This window comes from Lissotriton vulgaris, chromosome 4_1 (genome assembly GCF_964263255.1).
Source record: "Lissotriton vulgaris chromosome 4_1, aLisVul1.2, whole genome shotgun sequence".
NCBI lineage: Eukaryota > Metazoa > Chordata > Amphibia > Caudata > Salamandridae > Lissotriton > Lissotriton vulgaris.
This window is the reverse complement of record NC_141691.1, coordinates 956,401,098-956,424,001: the sequence shown is the minus strand read 5'-3', so window position 1 is coordinate 956,424,001 and position 22,904 is coordinate 956,401,098. Positions and strand designations below refer to the sequence as shown.

Below are 22,904 nucleotides of genomic sequence, written 5' to 3'. Positions count from 1 at the left end.
CTTTCACTATTTTCAAAAGCAAAACCTAAATAAAAAATTTGTCATTTACAATACCAATAACTCAAACTTTCCTAATGCGAGACCTATTGCATTGCAAATGCTTGTTCTCGTTGTCTCTCGATCTGTTTTGCCTTTTGTCGTCCTTCTATACTGTTCTGCTTATGTTCCCACTCGTTTCCTTAACCCTTTTGTGATGACAGCTGACGTTCCTTCCGCCTCCCTGGGGAGACTGTAAGTCCACACCAATCAACTCGAAGTACTTCACTACGTACAGCATCCCTGCCTGCCGCATCGATTGTGAGACCCGCTACCTGCTGGAGAAATGTAACTGCCGGATGGTGCACCAGCCAGGTAACCAACAGCGCCGCCTCAATGTGTTTGAGAAATCACTGACGTAAAGTCACCAACAACCAAGTGTAGGAGCTGTGATATCACGCTGCCTATAATACCTGATGATATAGGGTTGACCCCCCACCTCATCCGTAGTCTCTGAAGATCCTTCTATTTGCTGCTGAGGACGTAGGGGGCAATTGGACCCCTGATTCCAGTGGTAGCAAGGGCAGGGCCAGTGGAACCTAGATATCAATGCAGGGAAGCCAGTTATCACCCCTAAAATAACGTCACTAAAAGAGCTCTCTAGCACAGCACCCAACTTTGCTGCAATAAATAAGAAAACAGTTTTGTTCAAGAAGCACAGACTGCTTCCATGGAAACATACTATGCAGCATACATGAACAGGAACGCAATACAATAAAAACTTGCCAGTTTAGGTTAAGTGTAAGTAGCATTCATTAAAAATGCCACTGGAATAGGCCTAAATTTGGGTTTAGGGTTAATTGTAGTGTTATGGTTAGGGCCAGGGTTAACTTTAGAATTAGATTTAGGGTAGGCTTCAAAGTTAAGGTTAGGGATAGGTATATTATTATGACTAGGCGGCTCAATTTAAGGTGATGTCTTCGAACTTTTTGATGCCTAGACCCCCTTGTCAAACGTTTTAGGCGTAAGGACCCCCTTCAGCCAAAAAGGTCTAGAACCCGGTACTCCTCATCATCTACTACTATCGACAACCATAAATGCCCCCAATTACCACAGCAAATAGTTTTACGGTGGGGAAATAATATTAAACAGTGTTTAGCAAACCAATGGTCAGTGAGCGTTTGGGTGTAGTCAAAGGTGTAGCTAAAACAAAGGGCCTCATTTATGAGGAATTGAGAATAGGGCAGAACCGCAAGTCTTCTAGCTGCGCTGCCCTATGCCAATGTGGAAGGGCAGGAATGCACTGTATTTATGAAATACGGTGCATTCCTGTCCTTTTCCCTTGCGTTAGTGCACACATTTACCATAGGCAGCATTGCTTTTATACAAGAAAGGGCACCTTCCTTCACATTAACTATCCAGAGAGGCGTTTTCCTCTTTCTATGGGAGCTGCAGAATGCAGCACACATGGAAAGAGGAATAAACAAGGGGAAATGAAAATATTTCTCCTCGTTCCGCCTCCACAGGGGAGGCGTCCGTTTTTGGAGTTGCCCCTGGTTAACAATATTTGGTAAATATGGGGCAGCATCAAAATCCCTAGTTGTTACGTGGGAACCCCATGCAAAGCCCATGGAACACCTCCTAGACGCAGAGTAAGGCAACGCAGTGACTCGCGCTGCTATGTCCTACTCCATCTATGAGGCCATGCAGAGCGATGTAGGGTGACTTTGCACCACCTCAAAGGTATGGTTGAGATGCTTGCGCCACAGGAGTGTCAACAAAAGGGATGCTGTGGTGATGCAAGCCTCTCATAAATAAGCCCCAAAATATTCTTTATGTTTTTTAGGTCTTTCACCATCAGGTATCTACATAAAATAATGGGCAGCGTAAATGAAAAATGAATTTAAAAAGTTGTTACTCAGTGGGAAATGCAATGTAGTACATAGTAATGCACTGCAGAGGTCTGTGTGTAACCAGAGAGTCACAGAATGAAATCTTGATTGGTGCAGTGTATAATAGTGATGTTCATTTTTTGTGTTATTAGGTCACAGCATGTGATAGAAAGCACTGTGAATATGTAAGTCATTATTTTATACTTGCATTACAAACATTGTAAGACAGAATGCTGCAAAACATGCAAATGGTTCCATAAAATGTTGCTTCTAAAATGTAGATTTTAGGAATAACAGTGTGTATGTAATGCAATTGTTTTCTCCATAACTGCCCCTTTAGCAGACCTCTTTAGGGTTACTATGGGCTGTCTAAATGCAATTAAATTAAAAGCAAGCACTTCTCAGCCCAGTCGTTAAGTCTTTGCACTTCGCTCAAAAAAACGATTCTTTATCATCACATTTGATCAATTAAAGCCAGAACCGCTCCCCAAGCATCGTTTACACTTTGCAATGTCCTTCAGGCAAGCAGCTGATAACGATCTAAGGGTCCGATTTAGGTAATTGTGAAATAGAGATTTTTTTTTTTATACTTTATTTAGCATTTTCATTACATTTACAACAGTGCACTGAGGTCTGATGGGCAAAATAAAAGACAAGATCAAAGTGACAAGAACGTGCAGGACAACTATACATTTCCCATGACATAAACAACAATCACGAGGTGTACAAACGCTGCCCCAGAGGGTGTACCTCAAACCTCTCACATTGTACTATATAAACCATTACAATCACAGTTGTAGCTGAGGGGTAAAACAGACACAGTGGTAAAGTAGTTCGTAAGTATGGTGACGTGACTAGTACCCCCCCAAAAAGGTGGATTGAGTTAGCTACAGTGTGCGAGTTCAGCTCACTCCGATAGGTACTATTCCATTATCTGTTTGTGAGGAGGGGGTCACTTTCCGGGCCTGTCGGTATGCACGTAGGGGGCCCCAGATATCTTTAGGTCTGGAGGATGGGGGGAGTGTTGTTGCATAAATGTCGCTGCTAGTAGAGCAAGACGCCATACCCCGTAGCAACCCAGCCACGAGGGCGCCCTCCTACCACCCCAGTGAAGGGCCACCTCACGTTTGGCCAGAAGCAAATTAATGGCAACAAATCTGCGCGTGGCCTGTGGGAACTGGACAACGTATCCCAATAGCGCAACCTCAGGAAGCGGTGTCATCGGAACCTTGACCATCTCGCTCACCGTCTCATGAACGGCTACCCAATCTTTTTGTACATTTGGACAGGTCCAAGCCAGGTGGGCAAAATCGGCATGTGGGGCAAAACACCTGGTGCAGAGATGAGTCCTACTAGGGTCTATTCTGTGGAGCCTGGCTAAGCAGACCCCCCAGGATATAGCGGCATGGATTGGCAAATTTAGCGGCACAAAAATGAAAATTTAGCGGCACAAAAATGGAAATTTAGCGGCATTTAGCGGCTTTTTATTTTGGGTTTTTTTGCAACACCAAACACAGATATCGCTTCCCCCGGTCTCTCTGCCTTTGCAATCATTCACAAAGTAAAGACACTAGCTCAAATTAAGCACTGAATCACAATCAGACATCCCACAGTGGGGTCAGGCCCTCCTGGAGAAGACCTGATAGGTTGTGGTGTACAGGGAGAAACTGCAATCTATCTGAGCCGTGAAAGTGTCTGCTTTCAGCACTCACAGCCTCTTTAATTGATCGCAATCTGCACGTGGAAATTAAGTGTAAAAAAATAGAGAATATAGAGGAATACTTGAGTATATGTGGTTCAACATGCAATCCCACGCCCCTTTCAAGCCCCATAAATTACATCCAGCTCTTGCACATGCTCCACAGCCAGAAGTAAAGCACGTGCCATACGATGCTGGATGAATCACCACATTTGACTTGTTACAAGGAGCTATTCGTTACAAAACAGCAACACTGTGCAAGCGTTTGCATGACCTCCCTCACAGCATTATTTATATGCCTTATAACAGACTATTAAAATATAACAAGTCATAAGGTGAATGTCAATAAAGGTGGCTGGTGTTCTTTCATGCAATTTGTCATGTTGGTGCACAGCGCAAAACTGTATTCATCCATTTTGGTCTGATGTATCTGATAGCACAAGAGCGAGTTTACTCTGTTTTTTGTAACAGAGTTTATTCGCTTTTCATCGGTATCAACAATGCAGCGAAGTTGAACAACCCTGAAAAACTCTTGTGCATTATTTATTCTCATACCGCACTAAGCTTTAAGTTTAATCGCGTCGACTGGCATATCTTGCATCTCGTAGAATTCAAGCAGCCGCTAATATTAGGTTTGATTGTGTGTTTGACAGCATGCTCTTATTAAAATGTGAACAGTAAATGTCTGACTCACAGATGTAGGCAAATACAGACATTCTGGCAAAAGCGGTCGGCCACATCTCCACTGCCCCCCTCCCACCCGGGCAGCGCTCTCCCCTATGTGTGCGGGGGGCCCCACCAGCGTAGGACGGACGTACCTGTCTTCTGTTCGCCGGCCGGCTTTCCTCCTGCTCCGAGCCCCGGTGTCTGAGGAAGAGTCTTCGTGTCGCTGCCGCTTCGTGCTCTCTCCCCCTCTTGGTGTGGTGCTGGTCTTCTCCCTCGCTCGGCCGCCGCCCTCGACCTCCTGGCTCCTTCTCTTTTCTCGCCGCAAATGAATCCTGGGTAAATCCTGGGGGGAATGGGAAAATGGGTGCCTCACGCCTTCTTTTAAGGCGGAAACGGGCGGAAAGACGGCGAACGGGCGGAAACGGCAAATTTCGCGGGCTTTATGCCAAATATCGCGGCATTTCCCGAGATCGGCCGATTTCGCGTTTTTTTTGCAAATCGCGATAAGCTGGAGGGTCTGGCTAAGGTTATGTACATTCGACGTAAAAACTTAAAGTGTAGTAATTTGTGTCTGCTGCTAAGAGATACCCTGCTTGTGACCGCACAGCAGGCGGTCCATTGTTCGTCTGAGATCGTACCGCCCAGATCCTCCTTACAGGCCTTGCATATTTTATCCTCATTGACCAGCACAATAGCAGTGCATGCCTTATATAGTTGAGAAACAATGTGTACCCCTCTTTCACTACCGATCACCGCAGTAAGTGGGGGAAAGAAGGGGGCTCCAAAGGGTAGTCTGGATAGATAGCCCGAAGGGCAGAGCGAATTCGAGAGAGGACAAATCTGTCCATGAAGATGGCATCTGGGAAGAGGGCTTCATCTGCAGGATCGAAAACATTCCCATTGGGGAACAGTGCTCCCAGTTTCAGAATACTGAATTTGAGGCAAGTCTTCTGTACCAACTTTTCACCAGTAATGGGGATCATTTTAGGGTTTAGAAGCAGCAGATCTGAAGAGTAGAGCCGCGGAGTGTGCGTGACGTGACACAATTGGTCCCAAGCCCAACTGGTGGTCGAGGCAGGTTGGAAGTCCATGGGGTCTCTAGGGAAACCCTTTGGTAAGATTGCCGCAAGCTTATCTGGTAATACTAAATCAGATTCCGGCCGAAGGTAAGGGATTCTGGCATCAGGGTGGTACCATGCCTGTGCAAAGCTGCACTGCGCAGCTAGGTAATACAATCTAAGGTCGGGAACCCCAAACCCGCCTCTGTCGCAGGGGAGAGTCATCACTCTCCAGCTGACTCTGGGTTGACCTCCACCCCACACCAGCCTTATCAAATGGGACTTCAGGGTTAAAAATTATTTTTTAGTGAGTAGAATAGGGATGTTTTGGAATAAATATAAAAATGTAGGATCACTGAAATAATATCGACTGACAAAATATCGACTTGCCAAAATATCGTGGACAAAATATCGACAGTCAAAATATCGAGTTTGTATCTACAAACAGGTAAGTACAAAAATATCGAGTACAAAATATCGTTAACAAAAATATAGATGTAAAAAATATCGACTTTATTAAAAACAGTGTTAAATTAAATTAATATTAAATTTTAATTACTAAAATATACTTAAAACGACTTAAATTAAATTATAATAATTAAATAATAAATGAAAATAATAAAAATAATTTTTTAAAATCTTATTTGTTGACCCTGAGCCCTAAAAATACCCCTTTACCCAAAAACCCAAAACTGACCCTGAACCCTAAAAATACCCCTTTACCCAAAAACCCAAAACTGACCCTGAACCCTAAAAATACCCCTTTACCCAAAAACTGAAAACTGACCCTGAACCCTAAAAATGCCCCTTTACCCAAAAACTGAAAACTGACCCTGAACCCTAAAAATACCCCTTTACCCATGAACTGAAAACTGACCCTGAACCCTAAAAATACCCCTTTACCCATGAACTGAAAACTGACCCTGAACCCTAAAAATACCCCTTTACCCATGAACTGAAAACTGACCCTGAACCCTAAAAATACCCCTTTACCCATGAACTGAAAACTGACCCTGAACCCTAAAAATACCCCTTTACCCATGAACTGAAAACTGACCCTGAACCCTAAAAATACCCCTTTACCCATGAACTGAAAACTGACCCTGAACCCTAAAAATGCTCCTTTACCCAAAATTTATCAATATTATTTAATTACCAATTAATTATTAATTAACAATAACAATAAAGTAAATATATTAGAACATTAGGTGTAATTATTTTAATAATTAATATTATTTTTTCAAAATTAATTACTTAAAAATAACACAAAATTATATATATAAAAAATGTACTCTAATTAATGTAATTAACTAATTACAATTAATTAATTAACAATTATTTACTAATACAAAATATATTCAAAATTATATTAATTAATTAACTAATTAATATTAATTAATTATCAATTAATTATTAATTAAAAATATTAACAAACATATATTAATTAATTAATTATTATTAAATTACTTCCCACCCTATTCCCCTATAAACCCACAACCCGCTACAGAATTACATTACGCAATTATTATCAAAACAAAATTCATGTAATAAAATATTTTATAACATTAATACACACTATTCACACATATTATTACATAAAAATACATTATAAAATATTATATATTATTAAAAAATCGATATTTTTGCTATCTATATTTTATACAGTCGATATTACTTCACTTACCTGAAAAACGATATTTTTGTAGTCGATATTATGTCCAGTCGATATTTTGTCCAGTCTATATTTAAAACTCGATATTATGTCCAGTCGATATTTTGGAGTCGATATTTTGTCTCTATACCAAAAATGTAGGCAGCACAATCATCTTTACCAACAATACCCGGCCCACCATGGACTGCGGTAGCTGGAGCCACTTCTCAACCTGCATCTCCAATCGAGCAACAGCCGTCCCATAGTTACATCGAATGATTTGTGCAGTGTTAAGGTGTATATGAATGCCTAAATACTTGACCGACTCAGTATTCCACTCAAGAGGGAATTCCCGATCCCAACTGACCGTGCAGGCAGTGAGCGGGAAAATTACAGACTTGCGCCAGTTGATTCCCAGGCCTGAGTATACGCCAAAGCGTAGTATCTCCCGGATGAGGGTGTCTAAATTAATCTGGGGATTGCGGACATACAATACTGTGTCATCAGCATACAAGGAGACTAACAGAGGGCCCGTATGAAATTGCAATCCTCTATGCAGGTGCTTTTCCTGAAAGTGTCTAATATGGGAATCCATACTTAAAACAAACCGCAACGGGGATAGCGGGCATCCCTGCCTGATACCACATGAGAGAGTGAATGGGGGGGACAATGTGCCATTCAGCCGAAGCCGGGATGTCGGTCGACTGTACAGTAGAGCATTGGTGGCTATGAAACCAAATGGCATCCCCATGCGCTGCATGATGGCTAGAATGAATGGCCGCTCAAGGGGATCAAAGGCCTTTTCCGTGTCAAGGAGGATGGCAGTAGCGGGGGTTTTTGGGTTAATCCTATGCAGAGTGTTAAACAGCGTGCAGAGATGAAAAGCTGTCTAGCGGTGAGGAATGAATCCAGACTGTGCAGGGGAAATTATTGACTCAATCAATAAGGACAGACGGCAGACGAGAGCTTTTGCCAATATTTTGTAGTCCAGGTTAAGCAATGACAACGGTCGGTAGGAGCCACACAGTAGTGGGTCCCTACCTGGCTTTGGAAGCAAAATAATGACCCCCTCCCGGAGAGTGGGAGGTAAGACGTGCAGTTCAAGGGCATCTGCGTACATGGCAAGGAGCTGGGGAATCAATAAATCTTTATAGGCCTTATAAAAATCTGCAGTGAAGCCATCAAGCCCTGGTGCGGACGAACTCCTCAATGCAGATATCGCCTCGTCTATACTTTCCTCCGTTATGGGGACAGCCAGGAAGTCCTACATGAAGTTTTCAAGGAACATCAGTGCAACCTCAGATAGATACGTCTCTTGATCGCTTGTGTCAGTGCCCAGCTTAGTGGTGTATAATGCCTTGAAATAGGAAATGAATTCCCCCTGGATATTCAATGGGTCAGTGAGGTGCTGTCCTAACAAGGATCTCAATTCAGGTATGCATGCCCTGTTATAAGGGGGCCGGATCATTTGGGCCAGAAAACGGCCCGGTCACTCACCCTCGCCCTATTCTCTAGCGTTATGGTACTTTCCCATATTAAGTATCTCCCTCTCAGCGTTATCTCTAAAGTCTGCCGGAAGGGAGAGTCTACGCTCGTCGAGGGCAGGCCCGGGAGTCTGGAGCTGTGTAGCGTCCAGTGTCTCCAGCTCACGTTCTATCCGGGCTAACGCGGCGCGTAGTTCCCGCAGAACCCCAGCATTTTTTGATATGCACACCCCTCTCATATAGACTTTAAAACATTCCCAAAGCATCGCTGCAGTGTCAACCGTACCAGTATTAAGGGTGAAGTAGTCTTCTATCGCTTCCCGCAGACCCTCTCGGAATAACTCATCCCCAAGCGCGCGGCTTGGGAACCTCCACTGCTTCTCAAAACCCTCGGGATGATGTATCTTTAAGGTCAGTAATACTGAGGAGTGGTCCGAGTAAGTTCGCAGGAGCGCGCAGTAGTTTGACACCAGTGTACTAAATCAGGGGAAACCAGCCAATAGTCCAACCTGGTCCACGTATTATGACAGCTGGTGTAGTCAGTGTGGAGGGGATGTAGTTTCCTGGCAATGCCAATTAGTGGGAAGTGTTCACAAAGGGACCTTAGTGCCTTCCTCGCACGTCGTTTGGGGTCAGGCACAGTAGATGTGGTGTCACACAATACATCCTGTACAATATTAAAATCGCCCCGACCAAAATGGGAACTGGGCTCAGCTGCGCCAGCCTGGAGAGCAGGGAATAAAAAAAGTCTGGGGAATCAACATTGGAACCATATATACAGACAAAGGCTAATTTGCGACCCAGCAGGGAGTCCAGGACAATGACATATCTGCCTTCGCTTTCATGCGAGACAGAGGTCAAGTGGAAAGGTAGCCGTTTGTGAATGAGAATGGCTGAGCCCCTGGAGTAGTTGCTATAGCCAGCAAAGTATCTGTGTATGCCCCCGCCAACGGCAAATCGGGCCTGGTCCGAAGGGGGCAGGTGTGTCTCTTGCAAGAAGGCCACGTACACCCTATGACGTAAAAAATACTGCGCTACTTGTCTTTTTTTCCTGGTGTTATTCAGGCCCGCCCATTCCAGGTAGCTAGCACAACCTCTGAGGGGCCAGCATTATATCCTATCTGCATCATGGGGAATCTGGAGAAAATAAAATGAAAGAAATTTGACCCCACACACTCATCACATTTAGAAAACTGTACCATCAGAAAAAACCCAGTGCAACTAAGCATTGTCCAACCTAAACCCCCCACCCCCCTCCCTGCCTCCCCACCCATGGAGGCAAAACCAACATTAACAAATAACAGAGGCATAGGTAATACATGCGGAATTCACAAAACCATGGGAAGGTGAACACCAAGTAGGGTAGTAGCAGCGCCCCAAACAACGACGTGGCAATTGACTTATGGCATTAACAAATGTGATCACGTATTCCCTGCAGCTCATACAACATCACATGGTGCAACACCAGAAGGCAATGTCAGTCACGACAAGCGCCCGAACAAAGTTCCACACTGGCATCCGAACTCCTGCACCTCCGTGCGGTTATCAAACACACGTGAGCGTCCATTCACCTCCACACGTAACCGAGCCGGATACACCATGCTGTATTTCAGTCCTAGATTCCTTAGGGTCGCTTTGACTCCAGTGAACTTCCGCCTGGCCTCTTGCACCATGATGGTGCAGTCTGTGTAGAAGGATAGCTTGGATCCCTGCCACAATGTTTCGCCCCGCTCCCTAGCCAATTGGAGAGCCGTGTCGCGGTCCCTGAAGTTCATGATCCGCGCTATTATGGGCCTAGGCAGGCATCCAGGGTTGGGTCTTGGTCCTAGCGATCTGTGAGCACGTTCAACCATGAAACCGGCAGTGAAGGCCTCTCTCCCAAATAGGTAGGTCTATTAGGATTGTTTCCACCAAGGTGTCCATGCGACTGGCTGCTGTAGATTCCGGGATACCTAGGATTCGTAGGTTGTTTCGACGGCTGCGCACCTCCAAGTCCTCGTTCTTGACCGCCACTTCCTTGAGGATGCGTTCCATTTGATCAAATTTCTTCAAGGATTGCGCCGGCCGATCTTCCAAGTCAGACGTGCGAGATTCCACCACATCCAGTCTTCGATCGTGAGCTTGAATCTTGGACCCCAGCTCCGCCATGTGTTTGTCCAGGGTATCGAACCGTACATCCAAGGCTCGGAATCCAGCTCGCATTTCTTGTAGTAACAAGCCCAATTGAAGAGTGTCTCTATCCGGAGCAGGAGTTTTCTGGCCACCTTCAGCCATGGAGTCGACGGGATCGTGGGTGGTGTCTGAAACCTTTTTAAAAGGTAGAAGGGGCTGTTTAGGATCCTTGCGGCCCATTCCGCAGCCGCCACCACCTAGTGCCACACAGTCCCACTATCGACCAGAGCTCCAGTCTAGGCTGCAGCAGGGTCAGGGAGAGAAACGTGATCAGGCCAACAGTGGGGGCAGTGAAGCGTCGAGGGCGGACGAGCTGCAATATGTTCTGGCAGTCCCCTAGCTCTTGCCAGGGCCCTGATGTGCGCAAACGCGTAATGGCTGAGGCAGCAGATCAACAGGTGTGGGTGCCCCTCAGAAATCAATGCACCAGGAGAGTCAAGCAAGATAGTGTAATTGCCTCTGTGAAGTGTTGGCACCACTTAGTCAGACTCCCATGTATTGCTGCAGTAAAGCAGTGCCAATTAGGCCAGTAGTGGCTGGCAGGTAGGTAGGAGAACCAGCACCCAAGGATGAAGGCAGGGCCGTTATACCAGCAGCTGCGGGCAGCAGGTGTGCAGTCCCTGAAGCAGAGACACTCATGGGCCCCAGGCATCACGTTGCAGCGATATTGCTGTAGCAGCTGTGCAAGGGGGGCGGGGCGGGGGAGAGCAAAGCGGGCGACAGCCGAGCAGGATCACACCCAAGAGGAGGGGCCCCCGGCGCCGAAGTGGAATCACGCCCGGGGAGGCAGCCAGGGGAGCGCAGGCCCTGTCCCCCCACTCCGCTGCAGCCCCGCCTCGCAAATACTCAGCGCCCGAACAGCCGGGAGGCCAAACGGACCTCCCACCACACACGAGCACCCAGCAGATGAACAGGGTGCCGTCCGCTGCCCCGGAGTGCCGCCGGCCAACTCACTGCACCCAAGCCACGTCCTCAGGCCACCGGTCAGCTCCCCCGATGTCGCACAGGTCGTCGGGGCCACCTTGTTGGGTCTCGTCAGCCCCAAAGAGCGGTCTCAGGAATCACCACAGAACACACGCAGATCGAGCCAGCTGGAGGTTTATTGGGCTCCGGTTGTGTTCAGAAACATTTCAATATAGGACCACGGGAAAAACAGCGATTGTTAGCAGGGGAATCGAGCGCGGGCCACATCGTCACACGGAGCCTCAGAGTTGAGCGGCCATCTCGGTCTTCGGCTTGGCCACGCCCCCGTGAAATACCGATTTCTTAATACCGAATTTTACCGATTCGGTATTAAGAAATTGGTATTTCAGATGTAGGTAAAAATTCGGTAATAAATATCGAATCCTTAATATTCCTTTTACCGAATCTGTAATTGAGAATCGGTAATAAGGAATACCTACCCATTCGTTCCTATGGGCTTGGAGGCCCATAGGAATGAATGTGAAGACATTCAGTATTAATGATTCGGTATTACTGAATCGGTAATACCGGGAGGTATTTCAAGGGTGCCAGGGTGTCAAAAGGACACCCTTTTGAACTCCTGAAATGTGCATGTGTGCACATGTGGCGCACATGCATGCCCTAAGGGCATGGATGTGTGCCACATGGCACTTCTAAAAAAGCAAGAAAGTGCTTTTTTGAAGGAATTCGGTTATTACCACCAACTTGAATTTGGTCGTACTTACCGATTTCTTAAGGCCCAAAAGTACTCTTTTATGTGCTTCCTACATTGCATTTAAGGAATCGGTATTACTGATTCCTTAAATGCAAGAGCAATAAGGAATCGATATTAAGGAATCGGTATTTACCGATTCCTTATTTACTGATTCCTTACCTACATCAGGAATGGATAATATCGGTCGGTAACAGTGAAATTAACTACATTTCAACGTTACCGACCGGTATTTAGCCACCTTCATCGGGCCCTAAATTAGCAGGCTGTCTTTTTCCAAAAGGAAAGCAAAGGTTTTGGATTGCAGGGACATGTGAAGCTGGGGAACATGTGCCCCCCCTTCCAAGGACTCCATGGCCCTCCTATGGGTCGCACTTCACAGATTGAAGACCACTGACGTACAGCATTCCTGCCTGCCCCATCGATTGTGAGACCCGCTACATGCTGGAGAACTGCAACTGCCGGATGGTGCACCAGCCAGGTACCCGACAGCGCCGCCTCAATGTGTTTGGGAAATCACTGACGTCAAGTCACCAACAACCAAGTGTAGCAGCTGTGATATCACGCAGCCTATAATACCTGATGATATAGGGTTGACCCCCCCACCTCATCCGTAGTCTCTGAAAATCATTCTATTTGCTGCTGTGGACGTAGGGGGCAATTGGATCCCTGAATCCAGTGGTAGCAAGGGCAGGGCCAGTGGAACCTAGATATCAATACAGGGAAGTCAGTTATCACCCCTAAAATAACGTCACTAAAGGAGCTCTCTAGCACAGCACCCAACTTTGCTGCAATAAATAAGAAAACAGTTTTGTTCAAGTAGCACAGCCTGCTTCCATTGAAACATACTATGCAGCATACATGAACAGGAATGCAATACAATAAATACTTGCCAGTTTAGGTTAAGTGTAAGTAGCATTCATTAAAAATGCCACTGGAATAGGCTTAAATTTGGGTTTAGGGTTAGATGTAGTGTTATGGTTAGGGCCAGGGTTAACTTTAGAATTAGATTTAGGGTAGGCTTTAAACTTAAGGTTAGGGATAGGTATATTATTATGCCTAGGCGGCTCAATTTAAGATTAGATTTAAGGTTCTAAGTATTAATTTTACAGTTTGGTTTGGGGTTAGTTTAAGGTTTATCGTTAGGATCAAAAGTATGGCAAGGTATTGACTTGATTTAGGGGTAGGGTGAATGTAAGTACTTGGGTTAGGATAAGTGGCAATAATAGAAGTAGGCTTAGAGCTTGGGACAAAGTAGACACACTGTTGATGTATTGGTGTCAATGTAGGGCTAATTTCATGATATACAAATATGGTTGCTGTAGACATTGTTCGATGTAGCGGCTTATATGATGCAGTACCTCAGTGTCAATGTAGCAACATACAACTACTAGTCTCTTGGGATTTTGCTTTTTCCCCAGAATTCAGAGGATATCCTTTACCATCCATGTAGAAATCACGTTTGTAAAGTAAGTGTGAGTATCAAGGACCCCCTGTATTACTAAGTGTAATTCCTAGGACAGGGCAAATATGCAATTGAAAATAAAATTCCTAGGCAATATACATTTTATCAAATTCACAATGGAACAGATTACAAGAAAAGAGTTCAGTGTAACTACCATATATAATAAGTTTGTTTTTAATTATAAAAAACAGATATGACATTCATATTGAAACAGATATTTGTTTAAAAAGACATCATGTTGATGACATAGAGACGATGTTATAATTATCTCCATATACACAAAACATTAATAATAATAATAAACTTTATTCGGATTTTTTTAAAGATCCATAAAAGCAGTACAGGTAAAAATAAATCTGCGGTACGATATGATTACAGGTTACTTAAAAACAGCAAAAAGGAGTATCGGTGATTTATACAGTACTGTTATATTTAAAGGTTTTTCCTGTGTCCGTGTATACATTTCAGAAAGTTAAGAACATGGTAACATGTGGCTTCAGTATCCAAAAGCTGCAAGCTCAACATGGCTACTCGGCATTGTCTGAGACCCCAAGATTTTAAAAGAGTTAGTAACCAAAGTTTGCGGTGTTCCTGATAAAATTTGCAGAACAGAACAGTATGAAGGGTGGTTTGTGTTGATTTCCCATCGCATGGACATGGAAGTGGATTTGGGTCCCAAACGTTTGGCATTGGAAAAGCTACCAGTTTGTGGAATATGTTCAGTCTGAATCTTATCAGGAGAAATCGGTCGAAGGTGCCAATGTCGAGGTTTAAATAGGGCTGCATTAAAAGAGTAGATTGGACCATTATTGCGTGCTGCACCGACTGTTTCCCAGCTTCTATTTGTAGTCTCAGATTACCCAGGTGGTCCAAAGCTCGTGTTTTTAAATTATTTTTTGAGAGTTCTCCAATTTTCTCGGGGTTTGAATAATATTTTTCTATTCCAAGGTAAGAGAGGAAGGTCCGGATATAGGCCAGCCATTTAATTTTTAAAACGTAGTCCAGAGACATTGCATCTGCCAGTATTGTTTTTGTGATGTCGTTTTTATCTGATGCCCAGATACGTCGCCAAAGGAGGAGTGGTTGAATTTTCGCAAGATCTTCGATATATGGCACCCCCAATTCTAAGTGGCAGGCGTAAGTCGAAGAACTTTTGGGGGCAGATAAGAGGAATCTGAAAAACTTGTTTTCTGCAATTTGCAGAGAGGTAACATCTGTGTGGCCCCATAGTCCTGCTCCATATAAAGCTGTAGATTGACATTTGGCTTAGTATATGGTCATCAATTCCCTGGGCGGACGTTTTCCTAATTTTTGTGTAAACGACACCAATGCGGCTAATGCTCTTTTAAAACAATGTTTTCTGGCTTCTATTGCTGGTTTCCAGGAGAGTTTATTATCTATCATGACTCCCAGATAGCAGTATTCATTTGTAGAATCTATTTTTTGGCTGTCAAGGTAGATAGAATGTTGCTGTTTCCTCCCAACCCCAGCCTTCATTACGAAAGTCTTTTTTACGTTTATATGAAGGTCAAGGGTTCTCATGAACTGCGAATATCTATTAAGGGACCTTTGGAGTTCACGGGGGGTTTGTGCAAGGAGGACGGCGTCGTCCGCGTAGAGCAGAGCGGGGATCGGGCGATGTTTGGCCAGTGGAAGATTGCGGGCACCCTTCAGGAGCTCGACCTCCAAGTTGTTGGTGTAGAGGGAGAAAAGGAAGGGTGCCAGGACACATCCTTGTCTGACCCCACGCTCTACTCTAAAGGACGCAGTCAGTTCCCCCTTTGTGCCGTAGCGGACTCTTGCGGATGGGTTGGAATAGAGTTCCCTTAAAAAGTTCAGGAGTGATGGATCTACCCCCATCTGTGCTAAAAGGGACCACAATTTTGTATGGGAGACGCAGTCGAAAGCCGCGGACAAGTCTACGTAGGTCATGTAAAGTTTTGCTTTCTTTGCATGCACATATTTTCCAAGGATTACCGATAGATTTAGGGCTTGTTCCACAGTACCTAGTCCTTTTCTAAATCCGAATTGAAGGTCGGATAGGATGCCTCTCTCTTCCGCCCAGTCCTGAAGTCTTTCTAGGATCACTCTCCCTGCTATTTTCCCCAGTGAGTCCAGCAAAGAAATTGGGCGAGAGCAGGCAGGGTCCATGCGGTTACCTTTTTTAAATATCGGCACCATAATGGACCTTGTCCATGACTTCAGAATTCCTATTTTTGCCGTTGCAGTGCAGACCCTTGTTAAAATCGGTGCCCAAAGTTCTGTTTGGTGTTTAAAAAAGTCTGCCGGGACTCCGTCCGGCCCTGGAGCTTTTCCCTTTTTGGTTGAGTTCAATGCCACAAGAATCTCAGAGATTTCAAAATTTATGTCTATAGGGTATGGTAGGAATGTTTTTTTCTCCTCTTCCGACTCTTGATCAGAGGTTGGTTTTTGGAAGATGCTGGTAAAGTGTGATACCCAAGTTGCAGCGTCTATTGCAGCTTCGATTTTTGGGCACGTGTCGTCTGCCAAGAAAGGAGTTCTTATAATTCTCCAGAAGGCTTGAGGGTTTTTTTCTTGGGCACTGGTGTGGAGTTCATGCCACAGCGCTTGCTTGAGTTCCTCTTTCCTCTTTTTCCTTGTTTTGTGATATTCACTTCTGAGGGTGGCTATTGTGCGGGGGTCCCTTTCATTTTTGTTTAAGGCTAGCTTCAATTTTGTATGAGCCTTGGTACACTCTTGGTTGAACCAGCCTTTGGGCCGGGATGGGCCGGATTTTTGTTTTGCTGTGAGTAAACCCTTTAGTTTGTCCATAATTTGGGCAAAGTTATTTAGAAGCTCCACGTCCTTAGTTGCTATGTCCAAACAAGTTTTGATTTGGGAATAGACTGATTTTATTAGCTCTTTGGTGAGTTCCTCCGGGTTTATCCTTCCCCATTTTATTGAGTACCCGTTTACTTTATCCATATTGATATTTTCCTGAGTCAATGCATTGGCTATTGTTACTGGAGAACATTGTTGGTAGTTTAGTAAGACTTCCAAGGTTAATATTGCATGGTCACTTTGAGGATTCGGTTTGACTTCAAAGTTTTTTATTCTTAGTTGTAAGGATGTTGATATTATTATGAAGTCTACCGTAGTTTTATAGCCTCTTCCTATATAAGTAGGTGCAAGTGAATTATCCCCATGGTCCAAAGTGTTTACTATCTGGAGATCCAGGTCGGATAGGAGATCATTCATTTGTCTGCCCATTTTGTTATGCGAGAAATGGGTGAGTGAGAGGCCGTCATCTGTCACCATGCCAGGACATTTTCTTTTTGGTTGGGTACAGGCGTGAAGGTTGAAATCGCCTGCCCATATTATTACAGCCGGGCCTCTTTCTCCTTGTTTCATTCTGAGAGTAGTTAATTTTTCGTGGAGGTGGGCCAGGACTCCCTCAAAGTCCAGTTCGTCCAGGTTGTTATAAAAATTAATGATAACCATTGACTCTTTTTTCTGGAGGAAAAGACCAAGGATCTGCAAATTAGAGGCCAGTTCTATAACCTTTATTTTAGCGTTTTGGATAGTGTTGGCTACATAGATGCACAGACCTCCCTTTGGTCTACCTATGTGTCCCGGCTGCGCGAGAGAGGAGTACGTTTTGTACCCCTGCAGGTGATGTTCTTGTAATGACCATGTCTCCTGTATGCATATTATTTGATGATTATGCGTGTGGTGCATAATTGTCCCATCCTCTATTTTTGTCCTTAGTCCAGCGATGTTCCACGAGATCAGGCTCAGTATTGTTGGACTATCCCTTGAGCTTTTTACTCTTTTTGGTTCATTAAGGGTCTCTGGGGCTGGAGGGATCTCTGGGTCTAGGGGGACTAATGGGGAGACCGTGGGTTCCGATAGGTCTGTGTGAATTTGGGAGTGTTCTTGTGGCTGTGGTAGTCAGTCAACGCACTCTAAGGCGCTATACCTGTTTGCTAAATGAAGGCCATTCCAGCTATCCCAACGTGTGGGATCACTGTACTTTCTCCAGTGATCCTGTCCACTCCATTCATCCCTATCTCTGCCTTGATGATTAAGGCCTAGTGGGTTGAATGGGGGCAACCGTCCTTGCCGCGGCTGCTGCCATTGGTGAGTGTTGTGTTGCGTGGATTGCTGGGGTTGCCACCACTGTTGGGTGGTATGATGTGGGTATTGAGGAGGATGAACAGGTGGTTGGGTAACAAGGTGTAGAGGTTGAGGAAATTGGGAGGGTGGTTGCCACTGGAAAACTGATTGTTGTGGAACTTGTGGGAATCGTGGCATGTGTGGGGGCTGCTGATATTGATGCATATTGTATTCAGAGGAATTTATGGGCCCAGTGTTTAATGGGAATGCGGGACAGGGGAAATTTTGCCTTGAGGATGGGGGTAGGAAATAGGACAAGGGAAGGGGATTTATTTGGGTGGCGGGTCCTCTATTGGGTGAGTTGCAGATATAATTTGATGCCCCTATCTCCCTAAATTTGATGCTGATGACGTCCCCCGCTATTGCCTTCGTGCTTCTGCCAACCCAATCTCCTCTGCGTGCGGAGAAGATATCACCCCTGATGTGAGCGGGTAAGGGTTTATGGAGTTGGAGCCACTGGGCACATTTATTCCTCAGCTCTGCGAAAGTTTCTCTTACACCCTCCTTCAGTGGGGGAACAGCTGTTAACACCACCACGAAGGGAGAAGCTTCCGGGGGTAAATTGATTATTTTGGGCCGAGACTGCTTGATCTTCAGTTCTAGTCGTTTTTCTGGGGAGAGGGTCTCTGCTGGAATGGTGGTGTTTCCATTATTGCCTTTTACTTGTCGGTTGTTTGTTTTAGTTTGACCTGCTGGATCTATTTGTGTAGCGGGGGGAGATCTACCGCGACCGGGGTGTCTGGGGGGGCATCTAGATTACTCCCTTTTTTGGCTAGGGGTTGTGTTGCTGCCGCCTTTCTGGTTGGTAAAGTATTAGGCTTGTTTGTTGTACCTGTTATTTGTTTGATACTAGATGGTTTTTTTGGGAGTGTTTCCTTTGCCCCGTGCGTTGGAGCTGGACCATTACCGCTTGTCTTACAACTGCATTTCGTATTGTTTAGTGACGTGAGTCTGTCCAACTTTGATATTAGGGGTTTGATCTGTGCTGTAATTTTGGCTTCGAGGTCTGATTTAAGGTCCATAACCATGTTTTCCACCCAACAGGGGATACCTGCCGAGGAGTTTGGGGTGGGCGTGATCAGATTGTGATTCTTTGTTTTTGTTTTAGATTTTTCCTTGATAATTGGCATAGCCTTAAGGAGGGTGGAGGTGTTTTCCCTTGTTTTTGTTGGTTCTAAGGTCATTACTGGATCAGGTAGTAAGGAATTACTAATGACACTCTGGTCTAATTTTTCAGTTGGTGATTGGCAGACTTCTAAGTCTGGGGTTGCTTCAAGGTCGACGTATGATTGATCAGAGTCTGTTTGGGTTACGGATAGATCTACTGAATTTGGAACAGTCATCGTAGGAACGATAGTTAGTGGCAATGGTAAAGAGCAGTTATTAGCAACATGGTGAGCAGGGGAATTTGCGGTGGCAAGTGAACCGAGCGAGGATCGTTTGGCCTGCATGAGGTCCAGGGAGACTCTTTTCTCCAGTAGGATGATACTCTTATCAATGGTGTCGTTTACCCTGGATATGAAAAGGTCTATAGGACCGGTCACTTGTGTCACCAGTGTAGCTTTCTTAGGCGTGCTTCTGGTTTTGGGACGCATCGTGATCGTCAGTGATGTACGTCAGAAATCGTGGGGGCCTGCGGGAACGAAGTAAAATACAGGGTGACAGGGCCGGGGCCGTCCTATGCCGTCCTCGAACGGCCTCAAACGGCCCTGTCTTTGCCCAGTCTTCGCCCGTGCTGCGTCCCGCGCTGCGGGAGTAAGATGTTATTAAGTAGGGGGCGTAAAGGGCAGGGGGCGGGCCAGCAGGGAGAGCGGACCGGAAGCTCTTCCTTGGTCTTGCAGGGACTTCTGGGAAATGAAGTCCCCGCACGCTCGCAGCCCCGCTGGTTCCTCGCGCCCCTTACCGCCTTGCCGCCTGTGTCCTGCGTTGGTCCTTGAAGATGCTGCCTCTACCAGCGCCCACCAGCGAAGCGGCACCCGCGGAGCGGGTGCGGCGAGAGGTGGGCTGGGAGGCCGGTGCGCTCCTGGGCTGGTAGGCTACAGCGTGAGTGATGCCTGGAACTTCCGCTTCAGAAATGAGTGAGTAGGTGTCCCACAGGATAGAGGAAGAGGAGCACTTTTAACTGGCTTTGATGGGCGGGGGGCGGGCCAGCAGGGAGAGCGGACCGGAAGCTCTTCCTTGGTCTTGCAGGGACTTCTGGGAAATGAAGTCCCCGCACGCTCGCAGCCCCGCTGGTTCCTCGCGCCCCTTACCGCCTTGCCGCCTGTGTCCTGCGTTGGTCCTTGAAGATGCTGCCTCTACCAGCGCCCACCAGCGAAGCGGCACCCGCGGAGCGGGTGCGGCGAGAGGTGGGCTGGGAGGCCGGTGCGCTGCTGGGCTGGTAGGCTACAGCGTGAGTGATGCCTGGAACTTCCGCTTCAGAAATGAGTGAGTAGGTGTCCCTGGTCAGGTGTCAGAAATGTAATCTTTGACACGTGTTTCCGCACCAATGGCTCCTTTGTCAGGAAGTGACACTGGTGAACTTTTCGCTTTTTGCAGAATCTGATATTGTTCTACGTGGTGATGATGACACCAAAATGTAGGAGAAGTCTCTCTTTATTTTGAATTTTTTTTTTGCTGATGGTGATCGATGTTTTTGCAGGTATTATTCAGTGAGGTAACTTTGAGAAAAAGGTCGCATTGTTCTTAAATAATTAATTTTGGTGAATAAAAAGAAAAGTTGCTCAAATCGCAAAGCTTGCTGTTGTTTACAACACATACATTCCAATATGTTTATAAATAGTATTATATTTTTAATGTTTTGTGTATATGGAGATAATTATAACATTGTCTATATAATGTCATCAACGTGATGGATGTCTTTTAAGCAGATTTCTGTTTCAATATAATTGTCATATCTGTTTTTTATATTTAAAAACAAACTTATTATATATGGTAGTTACACTGAACTCTTTTCTTGTAATCTGTTCCATAGTGAATTTGATAAACTGTATATTGCATAGGAATTTTATTTTCAATTGAAATCACGTTTGTACTCACATATCACATCAAACAATCAATCAAGAATTTGTGAAGGGTGGCTAATCACCCGTGAGTGTCTCAAGGCACTGGAGCTGCTGCTTGCTTCGCGGTGTTGAGTCAGATGTTGAGTCCTTTCCTGAATTGCTGGAGTGATATGGTGGTCTTGAGGTGAAGGGGAAGGTTGTTCCAAGCTTTGGCTGCCAGGTGTGAGAATGAGTGTCCTCCACTGTTGCTTTAGCGGGTCCGGGGGGTGTCTGCCAGGAAGAGAGAGGCAGAATGCAGGTATCTGGTTGGTTGGTGGAAGGTCAGGAGTTTGTTGATGTAAGCGGTCACATAGTGCCTACATCTGAGAAGTTGCAAAGTGTGTTCAGAATTCAAAAAAACAGCCAAAAAACAGTCTCCCTCTCTAACGGTCAACAGTTTGTGCCCCTTCTATCTGTCAGATGTCTTTTCGCACTAGCCGCGGAGACTGACCAAGGAAGCTTATTGCAGGAGCAAAGCTTTTACCACATCCAAGTTTGGAGCAAGCCCACATGGGTAAACCAAAAACCATAGGAACTCACTTAGTCTTATTTTTGTAATTGTGAGTTGTTGTGCTCTTTTACTCTGAGGAAGTGATTGTGGTGCGCAGAGTTTAGGAGGATTGCTGCGGAAGTGATTGCAGTTAATGGAGGTGGGTGCGGGATAGTGCAGTTGGTAGTGTAACTAATGCGTGCAAAGAACGTAGGTCTCTTGGTTTTAAGCAGGGGCACTAAAATGATGCAGCAGGGGAGGATTAAATTATGCGATAGGGTTGACTAAATTATGTTAAAAAAATGGTAGATTATGCAGCATATTGCGGCACATTTTGTAACTGTAGTATCTCCATTATTTTATTTTTTGTACACATATTCGTACTATCTAGGCAAAGGTTTGACCTCCTTAGTACCTGGTTGATACTCAAATACAGCTATAAGCAACAGAAAGGTAACCAGTTAACCTTTGCGAAGGGCCTTCCACTGGCCAGCAACACGTCTCCTCATTTTCAGTACACTTTTTTTTTTATTTCAAAGTATTTTATTGAAATTTTTTTTTTTTAAGTATATTACAATACAGTACAGTAGTGACATTGATTGTCGATCGCTTGGCTGGATAGTTGGCCCTCAAGAGAGAGGGAGAGCAGGAAAAGAAAACAAGAAAAGAAATTAGGGGGGGTGGTTTGCGCTTCCTGTGGAGATGTTGGAGGTCTACTGGGGTTGTTCGTGGGTTCCAAGGTGCAAATCTAGGGCGGCCCACATTCCTACTTTGTCTGTATGGCTCGCTGAGTGTTTTGCGGTGATGTTATCTGCAGCTCTCAGGAAGTTTAACCAGTTAAACCACCTCTTAAAGGTTGCTTTTCTAGTGTCCTTCCAGTTCGCTAGTATTGTCTTGACAGCTGCTGTGAGGAGGAGGTCCACTAGATCCCTATCTTCTTTGGACTTCAGGTCAGGGGCTAGAAAGGCTGTGGCTACTCCTTCTAGGCCTAGTTGTATGGTCCCTCCCACTATTCTGTTAATTAAGTTATACACTTTGTTCCAAAAGCCCTTTACCTTGTGGCATTCGTAAATTATGTGTGTCAGATCCCCTTTCTCCCTATGGCAGTTCCAGCACTTGTCGGATTCGGTGGCACCCGCTTTAGCTAGTCGGGCAGGCGTCCAAAACAATCTGTGTAGTAGCCAGAATTTTGTTTGTGCTAGTTGGGGGGCTACTTTATTCTTGGACGCTGAGATCCAGAGCTTGGATTTCTCCTCTTCGCTAAAGGTTCTGTTGTGTTTTGTTTCCCAGAATGACATTGTTTTTGTGTTTATTGTGGACGTGCGTGGGCAAATTAGTCTGCTGTATAGGTGAGCTGTTTGGTGGCCTATCTTGTTTAGGTTTTGCGTGTATTTTATGATGGAGGGGCTGTCATTGGAGAGGTTTGCCTGGGCTATAGCTGTTTGATTTTAAGAAATTCGTAGAATTCGATGTTTGGAAGGCTGTGAGTGGTTTT

At 45.3% G+C, this 22,904-nt stretch overlaps 1 protein-coding gene across 1 annotated transcript in view; it reads left to right on the top strand.

The window, feature by feature from the left end:
• The window catches only part of LOC147722751 (acid-sensing ion channel 1C-like), a 657,309-nt gene that overhangs the window by 309,230 nt on the left and 325,175 nt on the right, over nt 1-22,904 (top strand). The window contains exon 4 of the mRNA XM_086965218.1: nt 201-351. Within this exon, the coding sequence (XP_086821344.1) occupies nt 201-351 (151 nt within the window). The remainder of the gene's footprint in view (nt 1-200; nt 352-22,904) is intronic.